Here is an 18013-nt window from a genome sequence, read left to right as displayed (position 1 = left end):
TGACAGACAAAATGAGAAAAAAATCACGTTGTAGGATTTGGTCACCTACAAACAAGCAAGATTTCTGGCTCTCCCAGACTTGTAACTTCTTCTTTAAGAGGCTCCTCTGTCCTCCACTCGTTACCTGTATTAATGGCACCTGTTTGAACTTGTTATCAGTATAAAATACACCTGTCCACAACCTCAAACAGTCACACTCCAAACTCCACTATGACCAAGACCAAAGAGCTGTCAAAGGACACCAGAAACAAAATTGTAGACCTGCACCAGGCTGGGAAGACTGAATCTGCAATAGGTAAGCAGCTTGGTTTGAGGAAATCAACTGTGGTAGCAATTTATTAGGAAATGGAAGACATACAAGACCACTGATAATCTCCCTCGATCTGGGGCTCCACGCTAGATCTCACCCCGTGGGGTCAAAATTATCACAAGAACGGTGAGCAAAAATCCCAGAACCACACAGGGGGACCTAGTGAATGACCTGCAGAGAGCTGGGACCAAAGTAACAAAGCCTACCATCAGTACACACTACGCCGCCAGGGACTCAAATCCTGCAGTGCCAGACGTGTCCCCCTGCTTAAGCCAGTACATCTCCAGGCCCATTTGAAGTTTGCTAGAGAGCATTTGGATGATCCAGAAGAAGATTGGGAGAATGTCATATGATCAGATGAAACCAAAATATAACCTTTTGGTAAAAACTCAACTCGTCATGTTTGGAGGACAAAGAATGCTGAGTTGCATCCAAAGAACACCATACCTACTGTGAAGCATGGGGGTGGAAACATCATGCTTTGGGGCTGTTTTTCTGCAAAGGGACCAGGACGACTGATCCGTGTAAAGGAAAGAATGAATGGGGCCATGTATCGTGAGATTTTGAGTGAAAACCTCCTTCCACCAGCAAGGGCATTGAAGATGAAATGTGGCTGGGTCTTTCAACATGACAATGATCCCAAACACACCGCCCGGGCAACGAAGGAGTGGCTACCGTAAGAAGCATTTCAAGGTCTTGGAGTGGCCTAGCCAGTCTCCAGATCTCAACCCCATAGAAAATCTTTGGAGGGAGTTGAAAGTCCGTGTTGCCCAGCAACAGCCCCAAAACATCACTGCTCTAGAGGAGATCTGCATGGAGGAATGGGCCAAAATACCAGCAACGGTGTGTGTGAACCTTGTGAAGACTTACAGAAAACGTTTGACCTCTGTCATTGCCAACAAAGGGTATATAACAAAGTATTGAGAAACTTATTTTCCACCATAATTTGCAAATAAATTCATAAAAAAATCCTACAATGTGATTTTCTGTTTTTTTTTTTTCATTTTGTCTGTCATAGTTGAAGTGTACCTATGATGAAAATTACAGGCCTCTCATCTTTTTAAATGGGAGAACTTGCACAATTGGTGGCTGACTAAATACTTTTTTGCCCCACTGTGTGTATGTGTGTGTGTGTGTGTGTGTGTGTATGTGTGTATGTATATATATATATATATATATATATATGCCAAATTAATGCAGCGTTGGAAAAATACAAATCCAGCCATAGAGTATAGCCTATCATCAAAAATGTTTTTGTTAACATGCTCAATTAGAAGCATAAATCTATAAAGAGCAAGCTTGACTAATTTCTAGCCCAGTAACTTTGCTCACGACATCCTCCTTGGATTGTCCTGTCTGGCTTCCACAAAAAGCCCCCACTTTGGAGCAAGTCGGTCACATCATTGTGGAGCTGCTGATCTGCATGAAGTGTGTGCATGCGTGCCGTGCCACTGGCCATGTACTTTGCTGGCCATGCTAGCTGTTTTCGGCGGCGCATCATCACGTCAAACACATTCCGTTTGATTTTGATTTTTGCGGGGTGTGGAGAAAGGTAAGGTGGGTCATACGTTAAACAGTAAAATTCTACTTTGTCCAGCCTATGCACAGGCAAAATCCTAGAGGAAAATGTTGTTCATTCTGCTTTCCAACAGACACGGAGACATTACCCTTTCAACAGGACCATAACCTAAAACATAAGGCCAAATGCACTGAGTGTTGCTGAGTGGCCTAGTTACAGTTTTGACTTAAATCTGCTTCAAATCTATGGCAAGACTTGAAAATAGCTCTCTAGGAACCAACTTGGCAGAGCTTGAAGAATATATATTTTTTATAATGTATAAATCTTGTACAATCCAGGTGTGCAAAGCTCTTAGACTTACCCATAAAGACAGCTGTAATTGCTGCCAATGTTGATTCTAACATGAATTGATTCAGGGGATTGAATACTTAGCTAATCAAGCTATTATAAATTCAAACATTTTGTTTACATTTGTATTTTTTTAATCTGTAGATCATTGACAAAAAAATTAGAAATCTATTTTAACCCCACCTTGTTACACCAACAAATTTGGAATGATTGAAGGGGTGTGAATACTTTCTGTAGGCACTGTATGTGGCATGATACACTTTACAGGGACCACTTTTGGCTCGTGAGTCAGTGCTGCTTTCAGAACTACTGGTTAAAAAGTATACAAAAATATTGTAAGCTCTTTAAGCTGGCAGGAGAGGAGAGGCTGCACACCTATTGTTAGGTTTAAGAATATGAGTGTCTGAAGAAGTCATGTCAAGGTAATGGTAAAGTCATCATATTTGTCCCACCTCCCAGATTTAATGTTTGTTTATTTACCCTAAGCTAGGTGGGCGAAGAGAAGTAGAGGTGGGGGATAGAGGGCCACTGAGTGGGAGATAATTATGAAAAGTTAGAAGAGTAGGTGTTAGAAGAGGGAGGGGCAGAGGGCGAGAAAGGGGAAGAGAGTCTGTTTGCAGGCCAGAGAAAAAGCATCAAGATCCAGGGATGAGACACTTGGTCTGGTGATTGCATCAGTTGTGGCTTGAGCACAGGCTCTGTCACTTCAAAGAGAGGGAGTGAGGGAGATGGAAGTAGAAGTCTGTGCAGGGCAGCCTACTTGTTTCTATGAGCGAGGGAGAAACCAAGATAGTGATCGTTGAAGGGAGACGTAAAACAGACACACAGGGAGATGTAAAGGGGTAGATATTGTGATTATCTGTTCATTTCTGGTCATGAACCTTATTTTGCTTTATTGCCATCGGGCTGTCTCATCATGTGTATGCTAGGTCCTCAGTCCTCTCATGTCAGCTTGATTTTGGGATGTTCCATGTCCACCTCATTGAGTGTCATCACGGGATGTGTGTGTGTTTATAATGGAGTAAAATGGATTCTTCTAATCTGTTCTAACACCACCATATTCACTGCAAATCCATTTTGAACCAAAACAAAAAGCCCAGATTTGTCCAAATAGACAAGACCATAAAACAGCTTATTATTAGCAGCGACACTGTCTGCTTTGAGACTAATTTTAAAACACAATTCAAAAGAAGCAGTGCCTTTATAGTGGGAGTGTCTGTATTTTAATATAAAAATGATAAAAATAGATGTTATGACTGTCAATCGAATTCCAATGTAGCAGTAGGCCTATAATCCCAATGGGAGTCCTATCAGTCCTTCTGATGACAACACAGCCTTGGCTTTTTGTTCTATTTTGTATGTGCTTTGTGTTTGATCTGATGTAAGAACCTTAACAGTGCCAATCTCAAGGGGCCCGTTTTACTTTTGGGGCTAAAAATAAGAAATTAGAAAAAAAGTCCTGTGTGGACGTCACTACAGACTCCGAAATGAAGGTTTATGGAGGCACACCAGGCTGCAAGGTGTGTGTTAACTTTGGTATTTGAAGTGTGACACACCATCTCAAGCCCCTCTGCAGCAGTAGACAATGAGCAGACACACACTCTCACACACACCTCCCAGTACCCATGGGTTCAGTCTGGAGTCTGTTTTTCAACATGCCTGCCCTGAGCCCAGTGTTATGTCGTGTGATTGCATGTTTCAGACAGACCAAGCATTCTACAGAGAGACATACATGACCCTGGGGGCACTATTACCTATACTACCAGACTCTGGGGACACTGCTTCCTCTGCTACCTGTTTATACCAGCTTCTTCACTGCACAAACTGGTCTTAGTTTACAGATCTGAGGTTATGGCAAAAACTGTACAGAATAATGCTGGTAACAGAATGTTTATATTTGCAACCTGAATAACATCTCTCTCTCTCTCTCTCTGTGCCTTTGCCCTCTCTTCTTTAGCCTTTACTATGGTATGATACACTAGGTGGGTCTAGTTCATAGTCTTAATCGGTCCTAATGGATGCATGGTAGTGATGGGGAGGGGAAATTATATGATATTATATTGATATTTGAGGCAGATGTATTGATAAAAAAAAAAATGCTGTATGTATATATATATATATTTTTTAAACTATAGCTAGTTGGCGCAAGACGACTGTACCTGCTACAAACTAGGGTATTTTTTAATTCTATAGCTTGTTCTCCATCTTCATTTTAAATAGTTAGCCAACATGTTTTCAGCACTTATTTCTGCTGCTTTTTCCATGACATAGCTTTCAGTTGGTTTAGTCTATGATCCCTTATTGATGTCACTTGTTAAATCCACTTCAATCAGTGTAGATGAAGGAGAGAGGAGATAGATTAAAGAAGGATTTTTAAGGCTTCAGACAATTGAGACATGGATTGTGTATGTGTGTCATTCAGAGGGTGAATGGGAAAGTCAAAAGATTTAAGTGCCTTTTGAATGAGTTATGGTAGAGGGTGCCAGACGCACTTGTTTCTGTCAAGAACTGCAATGCTGCTGGGTTTTTCCACGCTCAACAGATTCCTGTGTGTATCAAGAATGGTCCACCACTCAAAGGACATCCAGCCACCTTGACACAACTGTGGGAAGCATTGGAGTCAACATGGGCTAGCATCCCTGTGGAATGCTTTAGACACCTTGTCGAGTCCATGCCCCGACGAATTGAGGCTGTTCTGAGGGCAAAAGGTTGTGCAACTCAATATTAGGAAGGTGTTCCAAAACAATATGTTAGGAACATCAAATTGCAATAAAATAACAGTATCGAATCACAATACATATCATATGGCCATCAAAGTATTGTCATAGTATGGTATTGTGAGGTCTCTGGCAGTACCCTGCTTTAAATCAAGGTTTATATCTGTACACAGTCATTCCATTTCATATTACGGGCGTAGGCTTGGCTGCTTTTCAGACTTCAGGGGGGTTTTTGTCTCTAGCTCTGCCTATCCTCTTTTCTTTCTTGCTTCTCTCTCGGTTTCTACCTGCTTTCTGTTACTTTCTTGTAGCACCCCATTCATGTTCTTCTGACACCCCTCTCTCCTGCGTACTTACCCCTCCTTCTCTTTCCTCCCATAACCTGTCTTCCTCTTTCCGGCAGCTCTCCCCTCATGTCTCCTGACACCCCTCTCTCCTGCGTACTTCCTTCTCTTTCCTCCCATAACCTGTCTTCCTCTTTCCGGCAGCTCTCCCCTCATGTCTCCTGACACCCCTCTCTCCTGCTTACTGCCCCCTCCTTCTCTTTCCTCCCATAACCTGTCTTCCTCTTTCCGGCAGCTCTCCCCTCATGTCTCCTGACACCCCTCTCTCCTGCTTACTGCCCCCTCCTTCTCTTTCCTCCCATAACCTGTCTTCCTCTTTCCGGCAGCTCTCCCCTCATGTCTCCTGACACCCCTCTCTCCTGCGTACTTCCCCCTCCTTCTCTTTCCTCCCATAACCTGTCTTCCTCTTTCCGGCAGCTCTCCCCTCATGTCTCCTGACACCCCTCTCTCCTGCGTACTTCCCCCTCCTTCTCTTTCCTCCCATAACCTGTCTTCCTCTTTCCGGCAGCTCTCCCCTCATGTCTCCTGACACCCCTCTCTCCTGCGTACTTCCCCCTCCTTCTCTTTCCTCCCATAACCTGTCTTCCTCTTTCCGGCAGCTCTCCCCTCATGTCTCCTGACACCCCTCTCTCCTGCGTACTTCCCCCTCCTTCTCTTTCCTCCCATAACCTGTCTTCCTCTTTCCGGCAGCTCTCCCCTCATGTCTCCTGACACCCCTCTCTCCTGCGTACTTCCCCCTCCTTCTCTTTCCTCCCATAACCTGTCTTCCTCTTTCCGGCAGCTCTCCCCTCATGTCTCCTGACACCCCTCTCTCCTGCTTACTGCCCCCTCCTTCTCTTTCCTCCCATAACCTGTCTTCCTCTTTCCGGCAGCTCTCCCCTCATGTCTTTTGAGCACCCCTCTGTTTTCTACATCCCTCTAGGGTTGGGCGATCTTAGACATGATAGATGATAGACATCAGTTGTCGACAGTGACGACATCATGAATTGGCAGGTGATGGTGACAGACGATGGTTTAGCCTATTTGAACTTGGTAGCGCACAAGTGACGTTCCGAGTAATTTGCCTATTCCTATTTGCTGTAGCCTATTTCAATAAATATGTTTTAATATAGCTTACAGACCACAAGAGAGGAATGTAGGCCAGACAGAGCGGAGAAGCCCACCAAAGCAGTGCAAAATGTCCAGTCAGAAAGAGATTTGAATAGCCTAAACTTAAGTAGCCAGAGCAATAAAAATGAGACAAATCAAACAATATCAGAAGCCTATAGAATTGTTTATTTTATTACAAGTTTAACCTTAAGAAAGAAATTATCCATGCAAGGTTGAAAGCCAAATCGCCAATAACCCATCCTCATTCCTCCTACTGGCCTATCATACTAGCTTTAAGACAAGTTGAAGTTATGAACAGTAGCTTATTTCCAAAATATTTTAGCCTATGAAGGTGTTGTCATAAAGTTGCATTAGATTTCGTGCTATAGCCCAACTGTCGTTTTAGCTGAGCTTTTGTTAATTATTGTTATTCTTTTCACCAACAATTTTTTTTTGGGGGGGGGCAGTGGCCAATGGGGCTGAAATAATCATATATCTCACAATGTTTTATGGGTACATAATCACGATAGGAGAAAAGTTGACATTGCCCAACCCTACATGCCTCTACCTCTGTTTTTACTCCAGAGCCCCTTCAGGAAGGAAGAGAGTGAGTGACCCCGGCCTCAGTGGCATGTGCTGTGTTTGGTGTCACAGGCCAGCATGCTTAGTGACCGCTTTAGCTGCTAATCTATCCCTGGAGAGGACGTTGTTATGCAGTTCACACTCGTCTCATCTCAGGTGCAGGGATATGTGTGTTTGAAGGGGGTCTTGCGCCGCCTATGCAGTGATAGCGGAAACCCTGCCAACTCCATGGTAAAACCAGGCAAATCCCACTAGTCTGCGAGTGGCCACTCCTCTACTCATCCTAACCTTCCATTAGGACCAGTCGTCTGTGTCATATTATCAGATATCGATATTTAATAAAGCCCCTACTCAACGCTTCATCTTCCCATAAAATATCTCCAGGTCCTGTTCTGGTGTCCGGCTGCAAATCACCCCCCCGCCCCTACGTTGGTCCTAGCACAGCGTTTTCCTCTAATTGAGTTCCGGGTCTGATTTAATGTCACGTCAGACACTGAGACAGAGGAGAGCTGGAGTTGGGGCAAAGGAGGAGGAGTGTGTGTGTGTGTCCCTCTCTCTCTCTACATGTCTGCTCTGTCGGTGTTCTGTAAGACGCTTGACTGCGTCTTTACTTTTGTAGTGTGCTGGCTGATTCAGGCGGTCTGCCCTTCGAGTTCCCATCACAGAGAGGGTCACTGAGGAGAACGCTCTTCTGTCACTGAGTTGCAAGTTTTTGGACAACCACCTCTTTAACATGGTTTGTCTTTGTTATGCAGTGCATGTCTTTATTGCTGTGGGTAGGCCTAAATGTTGCCTAGATGGGTGCTGATTGTAATTATCTAAATGTTGCTGAAAACCTGAACAGAATGTTAACACAGGCCCAGAGAGTTGGATCTGATATAGGATCAGTTTACGCTCCCCCAATCCAGTAATGACCATCAGGGGCAAAAACATTATACTGATATTAGATCAGCTCCTAAGGGCAATGCCATCTTCCTAATATTGATTTGCACCCCCCACCCCCTTTTTTTTAAACCTCAGAACAGCCTCAATTTTTCAGGGCATGGACTCTACAAGGTGCCAAGCGTTCCACAGGGATGCTGGTCCATGTTGACTCCAATGCTTCCCACAGTTGTGTCAAGTTGGCTCGATGTCCTTTGTGTGGTGGACCATTCTTAGCTGTGTTGCAGTTCTTGACACAAACCAGTGCCCCTGGCACCTACTACCATACCCAGTTAAAAGGTACCTACATTTTGTGTCTGGCCCATTCACCCTCTGAATGGCACACAAACACAATCCATGTCTCAACTGTATCGAGGCTTAAAAATCCTTCTTTAACCTGTCTCCTCCACTTAATCTACACTCATTTGAAATGGATTTAACAGGTTACATCAATAAGGGATCATAGCTTTCACCAGGTCAGTCCGTCATGGAATGAGCAGGTGTTCTTAATGTTTTGTACACTCAGTGTACTCCATTTGGCACAGCTGGATAAGTTTGTTCTCATTTTGTTCTAAGATATATTTTTGCACATCAGCAGAACCTGCCCTCATCTCCATTTCCCTGTATAAAGAACACTCCCCTCCACCTTGACAACCTTGGATCCAGCAGACCTTTGTCCTCACTCCTCTCCTCTACTGGTTGTACCAGTCATAGAAATAGAATGAATAGGATGGCTTGGAACCTCTAACCCTGGAAAGTTGAATGGGGATGCCCGTTCTATTCATTGTATTTCTACAGTACAAGTGTCCTCTCCCCTTCTGCTGACTGGGCTGCTGGGGCAATGCATGGTACAGTTGTCCCTTTATTTGATTTGCCACCTCAGTGAAGCTGGCCGGGTCCTCCGTGGGTCCCTGCTGGTTCTCTGCTGGGTCCCTGAGTCACAGGCAGGGGCCATTCAGGGGCCAGGGCCACAATGACACTCACTGCCAGCCTGCCAATTGTCAGCTGTTGCTGCCAACTTTCCAGATAAAAGTGGTCAATGGCCTGCAGTTGTCAGGATATTAGTGTTAAGGGGATTTGAACTTGGCGCCTCTCTGTTACCTGAATGCTGTTATTAGTGGGAGAGGCAGAGAAAGTATTTATTTTATTTTATGTTTTTATATTTTGCGAACAGACTTATTGAATGTTAGCTACTGTGAGCTTCAAAAGTATTGGGACAGTGCCATTTTTTGTTTTGGCGCTGTACTGCAGCACTTGAAATTATACACTGTCTATGAGTTTAAAAAATATATATATATTTTTTTTTAACCTTTATTTAACTAGGCAAGTCAGTTAAGAACAAATTCTTATTTCCAATGATGGCCTAGGAACAGTGGGTTAACTGCCTGTTCAGGGGCAGAACAACAGATTTGTACTTTGTCAGCTCGGGGGTTTGAACTTGCAACCTTCCGGTTAAAGTACAGACTGTCACCTTTCATTTCATTTTTTTTTTCATCCATATCGGGTGAACCTTTTGACAAATTACCTCACTTTTTGTACATAGACCTCCTGTTTTAAGAATAATGTTTCTAGACACTTCTACATTAATGTGGATACTGCCATGATTATGGATAATCCTGAATTAATCATGATTAATGAGTGAGAAATTTATAGACAAACAAATATCATACCCCCAAGACAGGCTAACCTCTCACCATTACAATAACAAGGGAGGTTAGCATTTTTGGGGGGGTATGATATTTATACTAAACTTTTGACAACTTTAATACGTGTGAATTTGTCACATTACATTACTGTTCCCTTAAAATGGGGGGACTATATACAGAAAGTGTTGTAATTTCGAAACAGTTCGATATGGATAAAAATACCCTCAAATTATAGCAGACATTCTGCACTTTAACCTCAGTCATTTCAAATCCAAATTGTTCAGAGCCAAAACAACATGCGTCACGGTCACAATACTTTTGGTGCTCACTGTATATATCCTAGTAGTAATATTCATGTTATGTGGCTGTACATTGGTATAGTATGCCCGTTCCTGCCCTTTAAATGAGAATCCTTGTAAGGGCCCCGGACAGGGAAAGTTAGGCTACTGTGCTGGTTTAGCCTGTATCTGGGGCTGTCCTGTTTTAGTGCGCTGTTTCCCTGGGCCCTGTGAGTTCTGTAGCTGCCAAGTCTGATCCTGTCTGTCTCCATGTGACGTCTGATCCCCTAAATCGCTGCGTCACGGTGCGGTCCAGGCACTCAGCTGTCCCCCTCGGGCCGCCTGACCAGCTCACACTAATCCCCCCAGCCCCACACAGGGCTAAATACGCACACTCACGCTCTCCCCGTGTGTGTGTGTGTGTGTGCATGTGTGTGTATACAGTACCAGTCAGAAGTTTGGACACCTATTCATTCAAGGGTTTTCCTTTATTTTTACTGTTTACGCATTGTAGAATAGTGAAGACATAAAAACTATGAAATAACACATATGTAATCATCTAGTAACCAAAAAAGTGTTAAACAAATCTAAATATATTATGATTTAGTTTCATCAAAGTAGCCTCCCTTTGCCTAGATGACGACAGCTTTGTACACTCTTGGCATTCTCTCAACCAGCTTCATGAGGAATTATTTTCCAAAAGTCTTGAAGGAGTTCCCACATGCTGAGCACTTGTTGGCTGCTTTTCCTTCACTCTGCAAAACAACTCATCCCAAACCATCTCAATTGGGTTGAGGCCAGGTCATCTGATGCAGCACTCCATCACTCTCCTTGGTCAAATAGCCCTTACACAGCCTGGAGGTGTGTTTGCGGTCATTGTCCTGTTGAAAAACAAATGATGGTCCCACTAAGCACAAACCAGATGGGATGGCGTATCGCTGCAGAATGCTGTGGTAGCCATGCTGGTTAAGTGTGCCAGACAGTGTCACCAGCAAATTACCCCCACACATCACACCATCTCTTCCATGCTTCACGGTGAGAACCATACATGCGGCGACACAGCGGTTGGAACCAAAATTCGCAAATATGGACTAATTGAACCAAAGGACAGATTTCCACCTGTGCATTGCTCGTGTTTCTTGGCCCAATCAAGTCTCTTCTTATTATTGGAGCCCTTTAGTAGTGGTTTCTTTGCAGCAATTCGACCATGAAGGCCTGATTCACGCAGTCTCCTCTGAACAGTTGATGTTGTGAAGTATTTTTATGGGATGCAATTTCTGGGGCTGGTAACTAATGAAATTATCCTCTGCAGCAGAGGTAACTCTGGGTCTTCCTTTCCTGTGGCGGTCCTCATGAGAGCCAGATTCATCATAGCGCTTGATGGTTTTTGTGACTGCTCTTGAATTTGTGACTGCTCTTGAACTTTAAAAGTTCTTAAAATGTTCCGGATTGTCTTAAAGTAATGATAGACTGTCGTTTTTCTTTGCTTCTTTGAGCTGTTCTTGCCTTAATATGGATTTGGTCTTTCACCAAATAGGGCTATCTTCTGTATACCACCCCTACCTTGTCACAACACAACCGATTGGCTCAAACACATTAAGAAGGAAAGGAATTCCACAAATGAACTTTCAACAAGGCACACCTGTTAATTCAAATGCATTCCAGGTGACTACTTCATGACGCTTTTTGAGAGAATGCCAGGAGTGTGCAAAGCTGTCATCAAGGCAAAGTGTGGCTACTTTGAAGAATCTAAAACATAAAATATATTTTTTATTTGTTTTTCAGTTTTTTGGTTACTACCTGATTCCATATGTGTTATTTCATAGTTTTGATGTCTTCAATATTATTCTACAATGTAGAAAACAGTAAAAATAAAGAAACCCTTGAATGAGTAGGTGTGTCCAAACTTTTGACTGGTACTGTATATGTGTGTGTAACCAAAGCTGTTATCAGGATCTCTGTATTTGTATTTCCTCCCCATCTAATCAAGGGGTACAGGCCTGTGCCCCTGAATACTGCAGTAATAGATTGTATAATGGAGGCCGACAAATACGTTTCGCTTCAGTGAGGTTGTAGACTGTGCAGTGGCAGCAGGCTATAGGCCAAAATAAAATGGTTGGACTAGCCTTTAGAAAAACAGTCTGGTTATTTATTTTTTCATCCCTTGTCTGTGTAGTCTGGTCATGTCTCTAGAAAGTGTCATCATCACGGTGAAAACCTAATGAGCTTTCTTTCCCTGCCCTGATGCCCCCACATCACCTGGTGACTTTGTAGCCTGATGATGTATAGGGGTCCTTTCAGCTGTGTGTGAATGGCCTGCCCTACAGAGACATATCATTATAAGGACCTACAGTTCTATCTCCAGCCCTAAAGCAGCAGGCCTGGTCTCATTGTGCTGTGGCTCCCCTGTGGGTGTGTACTGGGGACAGGCCTATAGTACTGCAGAAGGATTTATGCCAGAGTGAGTGGGTGGAAGAGCACTGTAAATCTAGCGTAGTGGACCCCTTATTACTCAGGCTTTAGGCTGTGAGGAGAGGCTGTAGAAGGGATGGGTGTTCAGATGCTCACCTGTTGTGCCCAGCTGGAGGTGGAGATGATGGGTTTATGTATGTACAAATGAATACTAACAGCACTGTGTTTGGGGGGGGCTGATGACAGCTGGTGAATACATCCTTTATTCTTCAGGCTTTTTGAAGGTGTGTTTGACACAGTGCATTTGCTTGGACAGGGACTTAATCTGCACGTTCTGTAGATCTGTTTTATAATTCTGCCTATCTTGTCTCTCAGTTGTATCTGAGCGGAGGTCATGACCCCAGAACAGGTTTTCAACTCTGACCTGTGACTGTACACAGTGTGTTCTAGTGAAAGTGGTTCCTGTGCTATATAGGAGTGCAGAGAGTGATGGAGAGAGACAGAGCCTAGCAGTGTAATCTAGGTCTGAGCCCATAGGGGAGCTGATCTGATGGGCCTGCAGTCAGTGTAAGCCCTGATAAAGTGTGTGTGTGTGTGTGTGCGTTTTCCACGTGCTTTGGGTCTGTGGAGAGGTGCACCAAGCATGGGATTATACCTCTGGGAATAGGCAGTCATGCTACAGAAGACCAGACAAACAGGGAGTGAGAACGGGAGATTGAGGTAGGGAAAGAAGTGTGTTTTAGATGCATAGAGGGAGATGGCGAGGGAGGATGGCAGAACGTGTTTTTTTTTTTTATATATATTTTTTTAACCTTCATCTTTATTTAACCAGGTAGGCTAGTTGAGAACAAGTTCTCATTTGCAACTGCGACCTGGCCAAGATAAAGCATAGCAGTGTGAACAGACAACAACACAGGGTTACACATGGAGTAAACAATAAACAAGTCAATAACAATAGTAGAAAAAAAAGAATCTATATACATTTTGTTCAAAATGCATGAGGAGGTAGGCAATAAATAGGCCATAGGAGTGAATAATTACAATTTAGCAGAATAACACTGAAGTGATAAATTATCAGATGAACATGTGCAGGTAGAGATACTGGTGTGCTAAAGAGCAGAAAAGTAAATAAAATAAAAACCGTATGGGGATGAGGTAGGTAAATTGGGTGGGCTATATACATATGGACTATGTACAGCTGTAGCGATCGGCTAGCTGCTCAGATAGCAGATGTTTAAAGTTGGTGAGGGAGATAAAAGTCTCCAACTTCAGAGATTTTTGTAATTCGTTCCAGTCGCAGGCAGCAGAGAACTGGAAGGAAAGGCGACCAAATGAGGTTTTGGCTTTAGGGATGATCAGTGAGACACCTGCTGGAGCGCGTGCTACGGGTGGGTGTTGCCATCGTGAACTGCGATAAGGCGGAGCTTTACCTAGCATAGACTTGTAGATGACCTGGAGCCAGTGGGTCTGCCGACGAACATGTAGCGAGGGCCAGCCAACTAGAGCATACAGGTCGCAAGGTGCTTTAGTAACAAAACGGATGGCACTGTGATAAACTGCATCCAGTTTGCTGAGTAGAGTATTGGAAGCTATTTTGTAGATGACATCGCCGAAGTTGAGGATCGGTAGGATAGGATAGTCAGTTTTACTAGGGTAAGTTTTGCGGCGTGAGTGAAGGAGGCTTTGTTGCGAAATAGAAAGCAGATTTGATTTTGGATTGGAGATGTTTGATATGAGTCTGGAAGGAGAGTTTGCAGTCTAGCCAGACACCTAGGTACTTATAGATGATGGGGAGGCAGATGAAGAGAGTAAGAGAAACAGACTAGAGGGAGAGAAAGACGAGGATTAGAATGAGACAAAAGCAGACGCACCATCGGTCGCACGTTCACCAACCCTCTCCTCCTCAGAGTTACTACCTAAAGGTCAGAGCCGTGACGCAGATACAGTGCCGTACAGCTCCGTCTATTCAGTGACATCTGGGTCAGTGCAAAAGCCCATATATCTGCGAGTCACTGTTGCCAGTGGGATCATCCATTTTGACTCTGTGGTCATCAAGCTGCACCGCTCCTATTCACATCTACTAATGCTTTCATACTCGCTCCATCTCTTTCTTTATCGCTCTCTTTCTCTCTCCCTCACACTCTTCCCCATTTCTGTGAGCGCTTCAGCCAAAGTAGCTAATCAGTCCCCACTCCATCATCATCACCCCCCCCCATCACTCAGCCCTCTCTCCAGATTGAGTGAAGTTCTGGATGGGGGCAGGTGGGGTGCAAATGGTCCCCCTTGCTTAGTGTTCATGAGTATGGAGTATAACTTGAGAGTTAGCATGTTGAAGCGTGTTACAGAAGACAGACACTGAAGTTGTTCTGCCTCGCTCTGCTTCTGAGTGGCTCAGCATGATGAAAGGAAGTGGAAATTGATAGAAACTCATTATCTATGACACTCAGCATATTAGGACTTGTTTTACGTCACTGGTGAAATTAGACTAACACACTTTGATGTATTTTATTCCAGTGTCTAAATGTGGCTCTCTGGCGAAATGGTGCTCATGTGATTCTGAGTTCTCCTGTCTTGTGGTGTGTGTCTCAAGGTGGTGCTGGTGCGATGGAACGAGCCCTTTCAGAAACTGGCCACTTGTGACACAGACGGAGGGATCTTTGTGTGGATCCAGTACGAGGGCCGCTGGTCTGTGGAGCTGGTCAACGATCGCGGGGCTCAGGTGGGATACACTATGGGCCAGTTTCCTGGACACGGAATAACCCTATTCCTGGTCTAAAATGGTACCCTATTCTCAAATAGGGGCCATTGGTAGTACACTATATGGGGCAGTGTTTCCCCATTTCTAGTCCTCCAGTACCCCCAACAGAACACTTTTTTTGTAGCCCTGGAAAAGCTCACCTGATTCTACTCATTGAGGGCTTAATGACGAGTTGAATCAGGTGTGCTTGTCTGGGCCTACAACAAAATGTGTGCTTATATTTTATGTCTTTTAGCAGATGCTCTTATCCAGAGGAACTTACAGGAGCAATTGGGGTTAAGTGCCTTGCTCAATCAACAGAGTTTTCAACTAGTCGGCTTGGGGATTCGAACGCTCTTAACCACTAGGCTACCTGCCGTTGCTAGGCTACCTGCTATTGGGGATACTCGAGGACTGGAGCTGGAAAACACCGATATAGGGTCCTATTTCAGATGCAGCCCTGTGCTAAAAAGCATGGTCAATGGAAATTCTTCATTGAGTACAGTATCTGACCTGTCCTCTCTGCAACCCCCCTCCCCTTTTCCTGTAGGTGAGTGACTTCACCTGGTCTCATGACGGTACCCAGGCTCTCATCTCTTACCGTGATGGCTTTGTCCTGGTGGGCTCGGTCAGCGGCCAGAGACACTGGTCATCAGAGATCAACCTGGAGAGCCAGATCACCTGTGGTATCTGGACCCCCGATGACCAGCAGGTAACTAGTTCTAATACTCTACTACTCACCTGATGACCAGAAGGTAACTAGTTCTACTACTCATCTGACGACTAGCAGGTAACTAGTTCTAATACTCTACTACTCACCTGACGACCAGAAGGTAACTAGTTCTACTACTCACCTGACGACCAGCAGGTAACTAGTTCTACTACTCACCTGACGACCAACAGGTAACTAGTTCTACTACTCTACTACTCACCTGACGACCAGAATGTAACTAGTTCTACTACTCACCTGACGACCAGAATGTAACTAGTTCTACTACTCACCTGACGACCAGAAAGTAACTATAGTTCTACTACTCACCTGACGACCAGAAGGTAATTAGTTCTACTACTCTACTACTCACCTGACGACCAGCAGGTAATTAGTTCTACTACTCTACTACACACCTGACGACCAGCAGGTAACTAGTTCTAATACTCTACTACTCACCTGACGACCAGAAGGTAACTATAGTTCTACTACTCACCTGACGACCAGAAGGTAACTAGTTCTACTACTCTACTACACACCTGACGACCAGAAGGTAACTATAGTTCTACTACTCACCTGACGACCAGCAGGTAACTAGTTCTACTACTCACCTGACGACTAACAGGTAACTAGTTCTACTACTCTACCTGACTCACCTAGTTCTACTACTCACCTGACCCAGAATGTAACTACTACTGTAATCTCTACTACTCACCTGACGACCAGAATGTAACTAGTTCTACTACTCACCTGACGACCAGAAAGTAACTATAGTTCTACTACTCACCTGACGACCAGAAGGTAATTAGTTCTACTACTCACCTGACGACCAGCAGGTAATTAGTTCTACTACTCTACTACACACCTGACGACCAGCAGGTAACTAGTTCTAATACTCTACTACTCACCTGACGACCAGAAGGTAACTATAGTTCTACTACTCACCTGACGACCAGAAGGTAACTAGTTCTACTACTCTACTACACACCTGACGACCAGAAGGTAACTATAGTTCTACTACTCACCTGACGACCAGCAGGTAACTAGTTCTACTACTCGCCTGACGACCAGCAGGTAACTAGTTCTACTACTCGCCTGACGACCAGCAGGTAACTAGTTCTAATACTCTACTACTCACCTGATGTTGCACAGAAGCTGTTTTGCTCCAGAACCACTCATTGTGTAACACCCACCTGACCCCTTGGTTTGATGGGGGGGCCGTGTTTAACATATGGAATCTTGTAGTAACCAATACATTGTTAAACAAATCCAAATATATTTTATATTTGAGATTCTTCAAAGTAGCCACCCTTTGCCAAGAACAGCTCAAATAAGCAAAGAGAAACAACAGTCCATCATTACTTTAAGACATGAAGGTCAGTCAATCCAGAACATTTCAAGAACTTTGAAAGTTTCTTCAGGTGCAGTCGCAAAAGCCATCAAGCGCTATGATGAAACTGGCTATCGTGAGGACTGCCACAGGAATGGAAGACCCAGAGTTACCTCTGTTGCAGAGGATACGTTCATTAGGGTTAGCAGCCTCAGAAATTGCAGCCCAAATAAATGCTTCACGGAGTTCAAGTAACATCTCAACATCAACTGTTCAGAGGAGACTGTGTGAATCAGGCCGAGATGGTTGAAACCACTACTAATGGACAACAATAAGAAGAAACACGCGCAATGGACATCAGACAGGTGGAAATCTGTCATTTCGTCTGATGAGTCCAAATTTGAGATTTTATGGTTCCAACCGCTATGTCTTTGTGAGATGCAGAGTAGGTGAACGGATGATCTCCGCATGTGTGGTTCCCACCGTGAAGCATGGAGGAGGTGTGGGGGTGCTTTGCTGGTGACACTGTCAAGGATTTATTTAGAATTCAAGGCACACTTAACCAACATGGCTACCACAACATTCTTCAGCGATACGCCATCATTTGTTTTTCAACAGGACAATGACCCAACGCACTCCAGGCTGTGTAAGGGCTATTTGACCAAGAAGGAGAGTGATGCATCAGATGACCTGGCCTCCACAATCAGTCGACGTCAACCAATTTGAGATGGTTTTGGGTGAGTTGGGCCGCAGAGTGAAGGAAGAGTAGCCAGCAAGAGCTCAGCATATGTGGGAACTCCTTCAAGACTATTGGAAAAGCTTTCCAGGTGAAGCTGATTGAGAGAATGCCAAGAATGTGCAAAGCTGTCATCAACGCAAAGGGTGTCTACTTTGAAGAATCTAAAATATATTTTGATTTGTTTAACACTTTTTTGGTTACTACATGATTCCATATGTGTTATTTCATAGTTTTGATGTCTTCACTATTCCACAATGTAGAAAAATAGTTTAAAAAAGAAAGCCTTGAATGAGTAGGTGTCAACTTTTGATTCTGTACATGCTATATTCATG

At 44.0% G+C, this 18013-nt stretch overlaps 1 protein-coding gene across 1 annotated transcript in view; it reads left to right on the top strand.

The window, feature by feature from the left end:
- Nucleotides 1-18013, top strand: part of tulp4a (TUB like protein 4a) — a 53701-nt gene that overhangs the window by 10360 nt on the left and 25328 nt on the right. Inside the window, 2 exon segments of the mRNA XM_065026306.1 lie at nt 14757-14885; nt 15454-15615. Coding sequence (XP_064882378.1) covers nt 14757-14885; nt 15454-15615 — 291 coding nt within the window.

This window comes from Oncorhynchus nerka, linkage group LG13 (assembly GCF_034236695.1).
Source record: "Oncorhynchus nerka isolate Pitt River linkage group LG13, Oner_Uvic_2.0, whole genome shotgun sequence".
NCBI classification, from domain to species: domain Eukaryota; kingdom Metazoa; phylum Chordata; class Actinopteri; order Salmoniformes; family Salmonidae; genus Oncorhynchus; species Oncorhynchus nerka.
Note: the sequence above shows the minus strand (reverse complement) of the source record. Positions and strands in the feature narration are given on the sequence as shown.